Source organism: Phaseolus vulgaris, chromosome 5, assembly GCF_000499845.2.
Source record: "Phaseolus vulgaris cultivar G19833 chromosome 5, P. vulgaris v2.0, whole genome shotgun sequence".
Taxonomy (NCBI): domain Eukaryota; kingdom Viridiplantae; phylum Streptophyta; class Magnoliopsida; order Fabales; family Fabaceae; genus Phaseolus; species Phaseolus vulgaris.
The window spans coordinates 10,931,025-10,946,526 of NC_023755.2; the positions used below are offsets into that span (position 1 = coordinate 10,931,025).

At 32.2% G+C, this 15,502-nt stretch overlaps 1 protein-coding gene across 1 annotated transcript; it reads right to left on the reverse strand.

The window, feature by feature from the left end:
• Positions 1-10,861: 10,861 nt before the first annotated feature.
• On the reverse strand, positions 10,862-12,521 carry LOC137835132 (epidermis-specific secreted glycoprotein EP1-like). The gene has a single exon (XM_068643490.1). It carries the CDS (start codon positions 12,342-12,344, stop codon positions 10,977-10,979), a length of 1,368 nt encoding a protein of 455 aa, XP_068499591.1. The 5' UTR covers positions 12,345-12,521; the 3' UTR covers positions 10,862-10,976.
• Positions 12,522-15,502: the final 2,981 nt, after the last annotated feature.

Sequence of the window (15,502 nt, forward strand, 5' to 3'; positions counted from 1 at the left end):
TGTTGAGCAACCTAAAGGTTTCATTGTGGAAGAAAAAGAAGACAAAGTTTATAAGTTGTCTAAAGTTATTTATGGCTTAAAAGAGGTTCCCAGAACATGGTATAACCGAATTAATGATTATCTTATCAGCTTAGGCTTTGACAAAAGTCTTTTAGAATCTGCACCTTATGTCAAATCAAAAGGTGTTGAATGGAGATTAAGCAAAGCGAGGATGAAAGAAAAAATAAATTGCAAATTTGCTTACCAAGTCACTTCCAACCAACAAATTGGAATTTGCAGTTCAAAAAATCAAGGAGTAGTGTTGGAAATTGTGTTTTTTAACTGCAAATAAATGCACATAAGTGCACGTGATATTTTATTCTTCTGTTTTAATTATGTTTTAATTGTTTATTTGATATTTTTAGGTAACTGCTCATAAAGTCATTTAAGAGTCAGATACTACAAGTACTATAAATGTAATTGTTAGCAAAGATAATACTATAAATGTAATTGTTAGCAAAGATAATAAAATATCTTCCTTTGATTTATTCTAAAAAACCAACAACTATAAATCTTAAAATAGGAAGATCCTACAAATTTTATGAAAACTATACACAAATATAAAAAAATTATATCTTACTTAAAATTCATAATTAAACCTCATAATATATAAAAGAGTACATAATTAAGTGTAAATGTCTCATTCTATGATAAGAGTAACTATTTACTAGTTACAAAACATTGAGAAAATAATAATCTATCTAAACCAAATAATTTTGTAAGTTAAATTCTTATTCATCTTCATGATTTCCATCTCCTTCATCATTTAAATCAGTCATGTCTAAGTCATGACTATGTAAAGATTCATCATCCTATGCTTCGATTGGAACCAAATTTTCATCCAAATCAAATGTTTCATTATGCTCATGCTCATCTTCCATAACCCACTCGTCATCAGATGAACAATCATCAATATTAATTTGAGTTGGTTTTCTTGTTTGCTTCTTCTTAGCTAATTTTGAAATAGCCAAAACAAAAACAACATCATTTATTGTGCTTTGCTTTATCCTATTTCTTCTCTTTGTGTGGACCTAAACAAATGTAAAGACAAATATTATAAACAATTAGGGGATTAGTAGAGTACTAATTTTATTCTAGAGATATATTTTAACATTAACTTACCATCTCAAAGGAATTCCAGTTATGCTCACATCCAAAAGAGCTACATGTCAAGCTCAATACATGAATGACAATTTTTTGGCGTTTTGGATACTCATCACCATAAGACTCCCACCAATTTGCTAGAGTCTTTAAATTGATTAACCTAGTAGCCAAGGGACAACCAAAAATTTTTGCTCGTTTTTTGAAATCATCAATTTGAATATCAATGAGAGTTTGTTCATCCTTATCCTCCACCATCCTAGTTATGCATTCCATTAGACCTTGTTTCACTTTCAAATTTGCTCTAAATCCAAAATGATAATGCATTTGAAGGTTAAGAAAATAGCATGCAACATGCAAAGGCCTATGGAGTTATTTGTCCCACCTTTCAAAAAATGATGTTCCACAAAGGGAAATAGCTAACCAAAATATATTACATTGAGTTAGTTTTTTTTTAATTTCAAAATCACTATTTCGTTAAATAAATACATAAAATACCTTTTTTTTGACACCATTGAAATCCTTTTCTATCTTCTCTTTAGCTTGGTCCATTGCTTTATAAATGAAACCCATGAATGGCTTTTGATCCGAATCAACCAATCAAAGCACTTCAATGAGAAGTAATGCACCCTTCAAACATGTTATGATATTCTTCCAAAAATTCTGGTCTAAAACTACATCTTCAATTGTTTTCCATCATTTGTTTTAGCAAACCTACTAGACTTTCATTCATCACTAGTAAACATTCTAATTAAACCTCCTTTATTCTCATGGAAGCACCCTAATGTTAAGTAAGATGTAGTAAAGCAAGTAATACATGGCCTTACCAAATGTTTTCCTTTTGTGAAATGTTGAAGTAGAGATATTAAAGAAGATCTTGAATAGATAAAGGTAGTAACTTTTTTACCTTTTGGAATGGTCTCCTCGTGGATTGATATTTTCTTGTCATAATCCTCCAACATTATTAATTCAACACAATGTGCAGCACACGGTGTCTAAAACAACTTTTTTTCTCTATCATCAACATTTGACCAGTAGCTTTGTGTTGTATTATCGGTCACAACTTGAATGATATAGTCTTCGCCCACCTATTCAACAATGTTATCCATCATCTCAAAAAATTTATCTATTGTTTTAGATATAGTAGATGCATCTATGAATTTTGGAACTACAATCCCCTTTGGGATATTTACCAAGAAGTTTATTATTGTCCTTCTTTTCTTATCAGTCCAACCATCAGTCATACATCCCATTTTCTTCCATTTATCCCTATGTGATTGTAGAGCAAGTGATGTATTTGCAACTTCCTCCTTCAAATATTTGATTCTAATTTCATGATAGGATGGAGGTTTAAATCTAAGATCATGTCTTGAAACCAAATCAAACATAGCAATGCATTCTTCACTCTTTGCCACATTGAAAGGTATAACATTGTTATAAAAGAACTTGGCAATTTCTTGACATTCCTCCTCTATCAGACCTTTTTATAAACATGTTAATGGTAGCTTGTCTATTCTTAAAAATATTTATGTCACTAGGGTTGTTGCTCAAATGAGTGGGCTCCTCCTCACTGTTTTTTTCTTTTCTCACCAGTTTTTGCCATTTCCTCATCATCCATATTAAAGCTTGATTTCTTATGTTGCAAACCAACAAAAATTTCCCATATTTCCTTTTTAACTTCATTAGGAGCAACCTGGCATGCTCCAACATCCTTTCGAGTACCAGCCAAGTGATGCTTCAATCAATAAACTACCCCTATTAATACATTTTGATAGTATTTGCATTGAAGTTTTCTAGTATCCCCAACAACTGAGATACAATGCTTCCAAGCAATATCACTTCTATTTCCTGAAGCATTTTTGGGAGTCATCATCACGGGTATAGAAGTCATTTTAATGATGAATTTGGGACTGCAGTTTGGGTTACAATGAAAAAAATAGAGGAAAAACGAAAACTGCACTTTAGTTGCAGAGAGAAAAACAAAGGAAGAAAAAAAATCACACTTTGAAATGCAGTGCATGTACAATGAAATTAGATAGATTAGAGAAGGGGAAAGCAGGAGTCATGAGTTTTGATTGAAACCAATCACTATAGTGAGAAAGTTGAAAGGGAAGGAAACAATTAATTGATTTAAAAAATTTAATTACTGTTGGAGAAGTTGTTAGGTTTTGTTTTACTTATTAGGTTTTGTTTCATTTCATTGTGCAGTAAGTAAGTGGTTTCGTTTAACTATGTAGTAAGTCAGTAGTCTTGTTTCCCTTATTTGGGTTTTTTATTTAATTGGGCCCATCTGTTGCCTCCATCTTAAACATAAAGAAGCGTTGCATGTAGACGAGTGGTTGTGAGGAACGTTGCGAGGTGTGCCACTGCGAAAACGACCACGAAAGGTGTCGCGAGAACTGTGAGAGAGGCAATTTGCAACATCGATCCCACATGATCTGCTAGAATTGTAGTTTTCTGGTGATTGCAAAATGAAAATATGACCATATGTACGATCTTACGATGCAACTTGCGATTTGACTACCATGCACCCTGCAACATTTTTCCTTGACAAAGTATGGATTCAAGATTATGTAGCATTTTTTTACAAGGCCAAACATTAAGAATAGTACCAAACTAATGTGCAACATCATTTTATACACTCTAGTCTCTAGAGACATTTTTTCTCTTCATTGTATATTTTATCAATTCTAACTTTTTTTCTTAGGATTGTCTTTCATGTAAGCTTCATGATTAGCCAATATCCTTTGGGCTACAATGGTAGTAGTAATATGCTCACTCACGATCTCATTTGAGTGGATTCCAATTAGAAGAAAATATGCAAGCTCCCTAGCCCTCTTAAGTATCTCAACATGTGTATGTGTATGTGTCTCTTCTCTCTTTTTCTCTCTTTCCTCTTTTGATTCATATGGTAGTTTTTTTCATATGTAGCCTTATCTAGGTAACTTTATAAAATTTTAATAAAAAAGTATGCTCAATTATGATTCGACTTTGAATGGTTGAGTTAGGCTTAAAATTTACTTCTTAATATGGTATTAGAGTCATTTAGAGTCTATCCTAGCAAAAGTTTGTTGGATTTATCAAGTCACCCGCTATCGAGTCACTATCGGACCACAATATTTAGTCTCACGCACAATTTGGTAGGTCTCGATGTGAGGGGGATGTGTTGGAGATCTCACTTCGATTAAAGATAAAGACATTTCATAGTATATAAACTTGTTTTATAAGGTTGAGTTAGGTTTACAGTTCACTTCTTAATGATAATATAGGCAACAAACTAATAATAGCCAAAGGTTGACCATAGTAATATTACACAAATGCAAGAAAAAATTCCAAAGTGCCTAATGCTTTTTACATCGCCAACAATGGTAGGTATTTCCATTATAGCAAACAAAGCATAAAAATAGAATAAATAATATGATCAAAACTAAGAATGGGCTTCCCCTATTTTCTATGAACATATATTTCAAATTTTTCACCCCAAATCATTGTAATTTCCTATTACACTATAGATCAGATTTTTTAGAAGTTTTGAATTGTTTATACAAAATTTCACCACCAAAACTTTAATCGTTAACATGCATATACATTTAAAAATGTAATTTATCTTTGAAATTGAGCAAGCATACATATAGAACCAGAAATAGCATCTTTTATATCTTGACAAATAGTAAAAATTTCCTCATTTTTCTAATGAACCAACTTTGGTACCTAAATCTTCATTTACTTCGTATCCTCCACCCAGTGGTAGATCTCAACAAGCTTCTCCAAGTTATAATACACGGAGCTTAAACATTCCTTGCCTATATAAAAGAACACCAAAAGAATATCTAAGTTTATACTTATAAACTTACCTATATGTTCCTGTCATTTATAATAAGTTAGATTCACACACCATAAACTAAAGGTTTTTGGGTTGATGGAGTATTGTGGTGGATCTTATTTATTTAAGAGATTCAAGTTATTGACTGAATGAAAATTGTGCTTTCAAAAATCAATTTTCGCACTTTCTGGAAATGTAAAAGCCTTTTTTAAGAAAGGTTTTCAAAATACGTTTTTATAATCCTATTTAACAAATAGTTATGTTATTTTTAATGGATTAAAAACTTGATTCAACCAATTGATTGGACTTAAAGTGAAAATAGTGGATTAATTAAAATTTTTAATAAGTTAAAACCATAACAATAACAACATCCTTAAAACAAACATATTTCATTAACAAATTAAACATCTCTACACCCAACACAAAGTTATGAACATTTTAAAAATATTTCAAAACATGATTCTTGGAGTTTCATATATGATCTTCAAAACACTTTCCATATTTGATGAAGACAAATCACTAATCTTTTAGTAGACGATGTACCATAGTAGATGATGGACTAAACGCAAATTATATACTATACTAGTAGTATGTAGTCAAATGATACCAATACCAAATATTAGGCAATAGATGATCTATTAAGAAGCAACAAATCATATGAAATAACTAGACTAAACAAACATCACTAGTGCCATACAAACCATACAATTAAGTAACTAAAACAAACAAGTGGATAAAGTTGCAAACACATCACACATAAGTTATTCTTCAAAAATAAAAACAACAACAAAATTAGAAGTATGGAACATATAGTCATCCAAAATGGTAAGCAAATGAAAATGCATGTTTATCATTTGCATAATGCAGCTCAACAAGTTGCTCTTAAACAACTTTAATTTGTTCAACCAGATGTTGAAACTTGGCTGCATGTAACTCATAATGTTTTCTTTTATCACTAACCATGGTGTCTAGACTATTCAACATTATCTTTTCAAATTAAGACAAAGGTTCACCATGATCAAATGAAGGCATGTATGGGATTAGTGCATGCATAGTCATTATCACCTCCAACATTTTTGCTTGGACCAAATGAAATCCTTGCTTCATCTCTACTAATCCATTTTTCTTAAACTTTTGCAATCCCATTTTATGCAAAGTTACATTGGTCATGTCATTCTCTAGCTTGACAATTTCAGAGAGCCTCCTTTCAACATCAATTTCAGAGTATTGAATAAACTTTAAAACAAGAACAACATAAGGAAACTTGTATTCAGACAAACTTTTTGACTTCAGCATGTGATCCTTTATTAAAAAAATCAAATTTAACTTTGACTATAATCACGATGCAGTTTTGTACTGGTCGAGGTGCTCGGGGCCCGATCCGAGCACTTAAGCACAGTATTCTGGTCTGATTAGTTTAAGAAGGTAAATACTTAACTCGGTCCAAAACGATAATAGGTCCAATGATGCGTAAAGAAGTCGACCCAATGATGTGTTAAGGAGTCGACCCAAACAACAGACAAAATATATTAAAAAGACATGAATAGAAAAACAACTGAAAATATAACTAAATCAGTTAGCCATATGTATTTATTCTAAATAAAAATTATTCTAAATAAAAATAAACAGTCAAAGATAATACTTTGCCCACACCCCTAAAATAAAGGGATATATTAACATAATATCTTTAATATCTTTATGGTTGTTAACTCCTAAAGGGAGGATCTACGAGTACTATAAAAGGACTTTAAAACCTTGATCAAAGGGAGAGGGTCATTCCATACACTACTCACTGTACTCATAATTATATACTCTCACTGACTTGATCGTCAGAGTCTTGTCAACAGGTGGAGCTCCCCTTACTATGGATTTCAAGCATTTCAAGCATTTCAAAGCAGCAACAACAGAAAAGGAAAGTTGGCCCAAAATTCACCACCAGACCCGATCCAAGTCCGTCAACGAGAACAAAAATCATTTACACAAGATCTTATTCATTCAGTATAGCATGATTACTCTCTCGTGGTGAGCATTCATGCCTTAAGACCTCCAACATGAAATCCTTTGATACATGCATTGGGACTTCTCAAATAATTTTTGAAGAACTAAACTTTGTTGAAATTATCAACAACATTGGTATTACCTTTTCCAACTTGTACACCATCATACTTTAAGCCTGTGATTACAGTCCAAACATCTGGAATAATGACCATGTTCACACCTTTCACATTGGACTTTAAAGTTTCTCCTTCAAAAGAAAGGTTTGTAAGGAACACCTTAACAAGATCTAGAAATATGCTTCTAGTCATTTATAGAAATCATTGTAGGTTTTAATGTTTCAGAAACCCTCTTACATCATCAAGATTATGCTCCTTTAGCCATTCAAACTTCAAAAGCTTTGGTATGTTGACGAATTTACTACTTCTCTCATGCATAAAAATGGATATTTTCTCATCATCTCCAGATAAGTTTCTAAATGACCAGCTCTATCAGAATCACATGTTGCGTGTTCATCAGACCTTCTTCCAGACTTCCCTGTTCTTGAAAGTTTCCTTTGAGGAGTGCTTAAAGATGACATGATGCTTGATCAAAGAGATATGAAAATATGCAATGAATTGGTCTGATTTTAATATAGACAATAAGTTTTAATTCCAACTTATTGCAATTAACCTGCTTTTTGGCAAGGGAATCAGAATGAGACCATATTCCATATGGCACAGAATCAATACAAAATTACAACACGTTAGACAACCCAAAGACAATCTACAAATCTAAGAGTTATGAAATGCTTGTGAAATCCAAAATTCCCAATTCATTTCTTTAAAAGTTAAAATTATCTCTCTCTGACATCAGCAGAAGACTTGACAAATAACTCTTAAACTTTCCCAAGTTTCATTCCCAAAGTTTCAAACTTGAGAAAAGTAATCTCCCAAGGAAGGTCCTTGGTATGAAAACAGAGGAAAATACTCCCACTTTAGGACTTAAAAGAATCAAGAAAACTAGCTCTAGGCCAATTCAATTCCAATTCTACCTGTAATTGTCTAACAAGGGGGGATTTATTGATGTGAAGGCATTTCCCTTCAAAATCCCAAGCAATGTGGGACAAAACTAAAAAAAGACTAGTTGTAGCTATAATTAGTGCCACATTCATGTGCAGCCCACATCTCTTAGTTTGCTTCTTGATTTGATGTTTATATACAGTTCTATTCTTTTATTGATTTATCTACATGATGCAGCCATGGAGGAGCCATTTGCAGTTGTGAATGAGGGTAAATGCAGCCTTGGTGCACTAGATACTCCCACTTTAGGAACTTAGGCCTTCAACAAAGCTTGGTGCAAATGTAAATGGCCTTGAATAAAGCCCATTGTTGTGACCTTACTCTTTTTTTTATACAAGAAATATGGTGACTAGATAGTTTTCCAATGATGCTTATGGACCACCATCTTTATTGCAGAAAAATTGAGAAAAACTATGGATCTTAGACAACATTTTACAACAGTCTATCAAAACACGTTGTCTATACTATTGGCGATTCCAAACTGCGGTTTATAAGGAACATTTAAATGGTGGTTCTTTTAACCAACTGCAATGTATATTGAAAATGAAATGTGGTCATAGCATGCCCAAAAAAGGGTATAGATGGCGGTAAATAAAAAAAACTACAAACTAATTAAAGTATGTTATAACTCATGAATTAGAAATTCTTAAAATAAGATACTTTAAGAAACAGAGCAATTTATGTTAATGTACTGGTACGACCGAACCACTCAGTCGATCAGGAACTCGACCATTCAACCACTTGACCACAATGAGAAGGTCACGCGACCGATCGATCCATGATCACGAGCGATGGGTTGACCAAGTCAACAGGGTTAATCCATGATTAAGGATTGTTTAGCACAACCCTAAACACAAATCAACCTCCTAATTGGACCCACCAACAAAAGCCCATTAAGGTAATATAAATAACACAGATTCCAAGAATCAGGTACGTCATTATCTACGGGTACCATCCCAGCCTGTGAGACCAGACGACCGAGAGAAGGAAGACAAAGCAGGAAGCTTAGAGTGACAACGACCGACCAAAGGTAGAAGCAGAAGCAATCGTTCTCTACACCCCTACACTCGTTCGAAAACCGTTAATTTTGATAAGTTAGTTTATAAACTAACCAAATAAATTAAAAGGTAATGTATTTCCCTTATCGAAGTATTTTAAGTTGAAATTTGCATTTTGAACTATAGAGTCGAGCGCCTATTTGTAAGCAAAACTCTGATAAAAATATTGCTCCTTCTCGATTATATATGCTAAACAACCATCTAAACCAAAATACATAATATTCTACCATTCTATCATCTACTATCAGGACATTGTCTTCTCTTCCCATTATAATAGTTATAAGTTCAAACAATGAAACATTATTTAAATATTTAAATAGAACTCATTCAATTGGAACAAATTATAAAGAAATTGTTTTAACCCATGCCAAGAATTTGTTAAGAAAACTTATAAAGAAATGATTTTAACCCATGCCTTAGGTCAAACAATTTGTTAAGGAAACTGGAAGATAGTAACATTTTTTTTTTTAGTAAAAAAGATTTAATAAATTTAATTATTTAAGAGATATTTCAACCCGTAAATAATATATCTTTAAAAAAAATACACAAACACTTTCACATATCTCCCACACTCACAGACCTCTTGTCTACTACGTAACCAACATTGAAGCTATTGAACCTAATAGATTCACCAATTAACACAGTTCCTATAGCAGGATCAATGACATTATACCTACTGCATCATCAGCACACATAACTCCAAAAAATCAGAAGAAACCAGCAAAAACCTCCCCACTTAGCATGTCTTATTCATTTAGTTATCTCCTCTTACAACTGAGCAATTCACAATCAACATAGGGAGTTGGTGTCTTCCCTGCTGGATGTACTGATGCATAAACAAAGTTGTTGTCATGCCCATATGCAACTTCCTCTGCCGCTACCACACTTTGACATGGTTCTGGCTTCGTCCCATTCAAATTATGTACTGTCATTCCACTGCTTCTTGTCATTGTACCTACAATCAAATATCTTTCCAAACCCTCAAACTACTCAACAGCTTTGCAACTTATAAAACAGTATAAAGTAGATAAAACAAAAATGATGCATTTCAAGATTTCAGTTGAACCATCTAAAGCAAAAACCAAATTCTGCCTAAGAACATAATAATATATTTATATATATACTGTGACAAACCTAGTATGCCCCTCTTAGTAATTGATTTTGGATGTGTTTTATCCTGTACAGAATGATGCAATCCCAAAACTTGAAAAGCACTAACACATAAAGTACTGGAGAAAATCATTGAGTGTCCAACCTCTTTCACCGAAAAAAACAGGGATTAGCTTCTCCTCCATTCAATGAACATGTTGTATTCACTGAAAATTACATGTACTTCTTCAGGTGGTTTGCAATTCCAAAAACCCAAAATAACCACTTTGATGCTGCCAAAAATCTTGAAAAACAGCAGCTCGTTTGCAGCATCTTTCTCTGCTTTCCTTTAGGCTTAATTCCCTCCAGATATAATATATCAATGCAACCCTTTTAAACCACTTGTACAAAATCACCACTTGCTGTCCAGATATCACTGCTTAGAAATCCTGCAAACTAAAAACACTTGGACTTTTCCCAGTCTTTTAGTGCAGAATAATCAACAATAATGATAAAGCATTCACAGTACCTCCAAACTAAGCACGTAAGTTTAAATAAAATTTTAGGTTAAGAATCCAATCAGAGAAACCAAAATCAAATTCAAGTAATTTATGTTTCAACCACAACCAAGTTTTTAATTGAGTTTGGTGAAAAAGAATAACATAAATTGTACTTTAAGCTAAACAAGTCATAGATTTATGATAAACTTCTTAATTTATTATACACTATTATTCTCCTCTACATGAGTACACAAACAAAGTTAACAAACCATAACTTCAATGCAATCCAATATGAAGGCTTTTCTATTTACTAATTAGGCACCTTAATATATCCCACTTGTTTGGAATTGGCCACTCTAGCAAGGGTTTGTAGATCATAAGCTATCCAACACCTAGAGTTCTCCCTGTGGTAGAAATAGCCAACACACTTGCAATCCTTAGTGCATTTGTTTCCACAGGTACTTTCACTCACTTTACTTCCCTCAGCGTATTTGCTCATGTAATGTCTAACCCCTTCAACTTTGTAGTAGTGGAAATCACTTGCCTTGCATGATGTCACCTTCTTGGCTGTGCAGTTGTTGCTCCATCCAAGTAGTCCATTTTCCAATGGACAAGCCACACATTGCTCATTCTGACATAACCCAAGATTCCCACACTTCTCAGGCCATTGGCACTCACTCTCATCATGAGAATCTCTGTCAAAGAGAGTGTAGGTCACTTCCCAAACACCAGAACGCACATTGAGGAAGTAAGTGTGCAGCCTAATATTGCCATCAATTCCAAGCCTAAGGTATGACAAGGTGCTGTTGTTCACTGGCATTCCCAAGACTCCAACGGGAATGTTGTTCAATGGTTCCGCCATGGTTCTGTAGTCACTGGTGGAAGAACTAAGCGCATAGGTGAATTCAACTTCAAAAGTGTCTGGATAAGAAGTGAGGGTGATATTTTCCACTGAACCTTGTTGAGTGAAGATCCTATACCAATAAGGATTTGGTCTAGGAGAATTCTTGCTCTTGTAGTACAAGGCCAATCTTTTAGGCTCCAAAACCAAACTATAAGGACCATCTACATTATCCCTCTCTGAAAGCCTACTAACCAACTTGGATGGCCCTTTTGCTCTAAGATATTGATCAATCAAAAGGGTATCTGTGGGATAGTCAAAACTTTGCCAAACAAACTTTCCTTGTGCATCAAGGAGGACCATGTTCCCATTTGGAAGTAACTTGAAGGCCACAACACCCTTGTTGGCAGTGTTGGTTTGCCAAGCGATTCTACCATCAGCTTCAGCCAACACAAGGTTGCCATCAGTGCCAAGCGAAAAAGTGGCATTCTCTCCAACTGGGTTGCCTCTATTGGCCTCCCATACCCAACGAAAAAGTTGCTCTGAGCGTCTAAGTCCCATGCGCAAAGCTAGAGTGAAGGCATTTGGGGTGGTGTTGTAGAATGCAACTTGGAAAGGAGAGCTGAAAATGTCTTGCATCCGGTAACTAGCATCATACTCGGTAATGTAGGGTCCAAATTCACCTGAGTTTTCGAATTTGAAGGTCTCATTTTGAGGAACAATAGCGTGAATTATGGTGAAGGAGGAGAAGAAGAAGAAGAAGAAGGTAGGAAGGGAAGTTTTGGATTGAGGCATAGAAGCCATTGTTGTAATTGATGGATATGTTTTGTTGTGCATGTAGCCTATGCTATATTTATAGTAATAGTTTAGAAGTTACTGAAGGTGTTGTAGCCATCTTTGGGCAAAGTTTTGAACTCAAAATACAAGAAAATGTTGTGGTCAACTTTATTGTTCTTTAATATCTAAAAAGAAGAAGAGAGGAAAGAGAGAGACAACATATAAAACTTATATAAGAGTACTAGAAAAGTGTGTTGTGAAATGAAGTTGTATTTAAAACTTATTGAAAGCAAAAACATAAATGAAGTTAAAGTAAAATAAATTCAAATTTAAATTAAGTTTTTTTCAGATCTTCACGTTTTGGAATTGGTGTTCTTAATTTAATATTTTTTATTTTTGTATAACATTAAACTGATTTATTTTATATTTAAATTATTTTTACCGTGCACTTTTGGTACACATGCTAGTTGCAACAAAACTGGATGGACAATAAATTTGGAGGTCCTCAGTCATTAATGTAAAAATACAACACAAGTGGCTTTGCATAAATATGAGTGGAAATTTTGAGATGCATGACGTGACACGTAAGGGAATAAAATAATAAATATAAGAATACTCGTATACAAATATCTCATGATCCTTTTTTATCTTACATTTACTTTACTTATTTCAAACATTATATCCTATTAAATAAATCACCATAAGTATTAAATAAAAAATATTTAATTTGACTCAATTTGGATAACGAACTTAAAAAATAATAAATCCAAATTCGATCAGTTTTTTTTTTATATTTAATTCAATCAATTTAGAATCGTCTTAAATTAGTCAATTCACTTCCAAGGAATTTTTTTTTTATTTTAGATAAATTATAAAAAAAATTATCAATTAGGTATAATTTTACACATTACTAAAATAGATAAATTTTAAAAAATTATCAAAATGGATAAATAGTGCTAAAGTGACACGATTCAGTTGAAATCTGATTATATTAAGCGCGACTTTAGATCAAATACACTAAAGTCGTGTCATTTTGATGAAGTCGTGTCATGTTGACATGAATTATCTATACCGGTATATAAAGGGAATTTCTCATTATAACTGTTTTTAGTGTACACAAATTTGATCATATTTTATCCTTATTAAAATTTTCTTTTATTTTTTTATTTTGAATATTTCAGTATTTTAGTCATTTCCTATTTTTTAAGTATTTACTTAATAACTTATTATTCTTATAATTAATTACAAATTGCTTCACTTTTTTTATTTTTAAAACTAATGTATTGTCATTTCGCAAAAAACAGTTATCAATTTTAAATTTTAAATGTGGAGTAGTTTATCAAAAGTGGGATGAAACAATTTATTAAACCAAATTTATTAGACGTGGAACATTTCTTACGTGGTGAAGCAGTTTTTTTTTTCATATCTTCATCTCTCTTAAAAATTATAGTTTTTATCTCTTTTTATCATTTGGTTTTTTATTTTTTTCTTTGTAAAAAATATGAATTTCATCAATGACTGCGAGCGACCATCGTCAACGGCATTTGGCAGAAGACTATTTTCAAATCTCTCGCGCTGTACGTGGGCGATCTGGATGAAAATGTGATCGAGGAGCAACTTTATGATTCTTCCTCACTCCAATTACATCATTCTTCACGGATCATCTATTCTTCTCATAAAAAATGTGACATTAAAGCTTCTCCAAATTCGCTAATAGAATTTCGAGTTTAGGATTTCTGGTACGATCTTTCTCGCGAGGCGGGGAAGAGGTTCCCTACGATGTGGAGAAACGAATATTACAAAAACCTAGATTCACAATGGTAACCTATTGTTTGTCTCGCCTTCTGCAATCAAACCTTTAAAGTCATTTCTTAGGGGGGCAGTGCTCACTTGTTCTCGTCAAGTCAGCTTTTAATTCCTTTTATCAAATTGATCATTCTTTTATTTATTTGTTTCATTAAATTGAAAATTATTAATAAAAATAAAATATTGAATCGTTTATGACTTTGGAGATGTTAGTATGTTCAAAATTTCATATTCAACTTCAAAAGTCTTATTTGTGACTATGTTACTTCCTCCGAGTATCATACGTAACTTCAACTTATATGCATTTTTTCCTGTTCTTTTCTTTCTCTCTAATGTTAGAGTTAATTCTATTAGTTGCGTGATAATAATTTGGAGAATGAAGTTTGAAAAAAGTGACAATCCAGTAAGAGTGTGGACTATGGTAATTGATTAATCTATTTATGATCTAATACTATTTATTTTTTTAGATTAAACAAAACAAAAATCATTAGAATTTTTCAGATGGTGGAATTTAACATACTCACCGACATTGAGTCTTGCGCCACCATCCGTAGGAGGCTCAACCCTTACCATTCCTCTCCTTGTTATTCCATCTTCAAATAGGTTTTTCTCTCTTTAATTTGTGCTCTTCTCTTGAAAGTGGTAGCTCTATTTTTTATCTTTAATATTTAATAAATAATTATTTTCGCATAGTAATTTTTGTTAATATTCAAAATTATGTTTTTTTAGTAGGTGTTTAGTTTTATCCATTGAATTAAATAATTTCATTGCTCTGTCTTTAAAATTAAAAATAAATTATGTAATTCAAATCAAATTTGTTAAAGTACTATGATTTAAGTTCTAATTTTTAGGTTTTGAAATAAACAAGATATTAGTAAATTGTACAATAAACAAGATATTTATTTTATATAAGATGTTTTTTTTATTGGGAACAAATATGGGATCTGAATAAACACAATTGAACCAAGTCAATTTTTATGAGATTTATTTAGTCCAAATTATGAGAAAAATATACAATTTTATAAAGTAATAAAAAGCATTTACTCATAATCTGTTTATTTTTTAATTTCATTTAAACCAATAAGTACTTAACCATTTATGAGCGTTTTTTATATCGTAATTATTCCTCTATATCTTAATGTTTTCTACCCTTCAAGAATAGGTGTGAATATGTACTAATCATGTTGAATATGAGTTGAAAGGGATGATTTACTATTATAAAAGAAAAATTATATGTTGAACTTTTATAAATGATTCGGTGGATCGTTAAGTGATTTATAATGGATAGAATATTAAGAAAATATGTGAAGAGATTTTTTTTTTATCTTGAAAGATTATGGAAATTATTATTATTGTGATTTTATAGTTAAATTGTAGTGAAATTTTTTTATTAATATTATTGAAGTATTTTG

What these genes read in the sequence shown, in the direction of transcription:
- LOC137835132 (XM_068643490.1), bottom strand. Translation starts at nt 12,344, where the DNA reads ATGCACAACAAAACATATCCATCAATTACAACAATGGCTTCTATGCCT.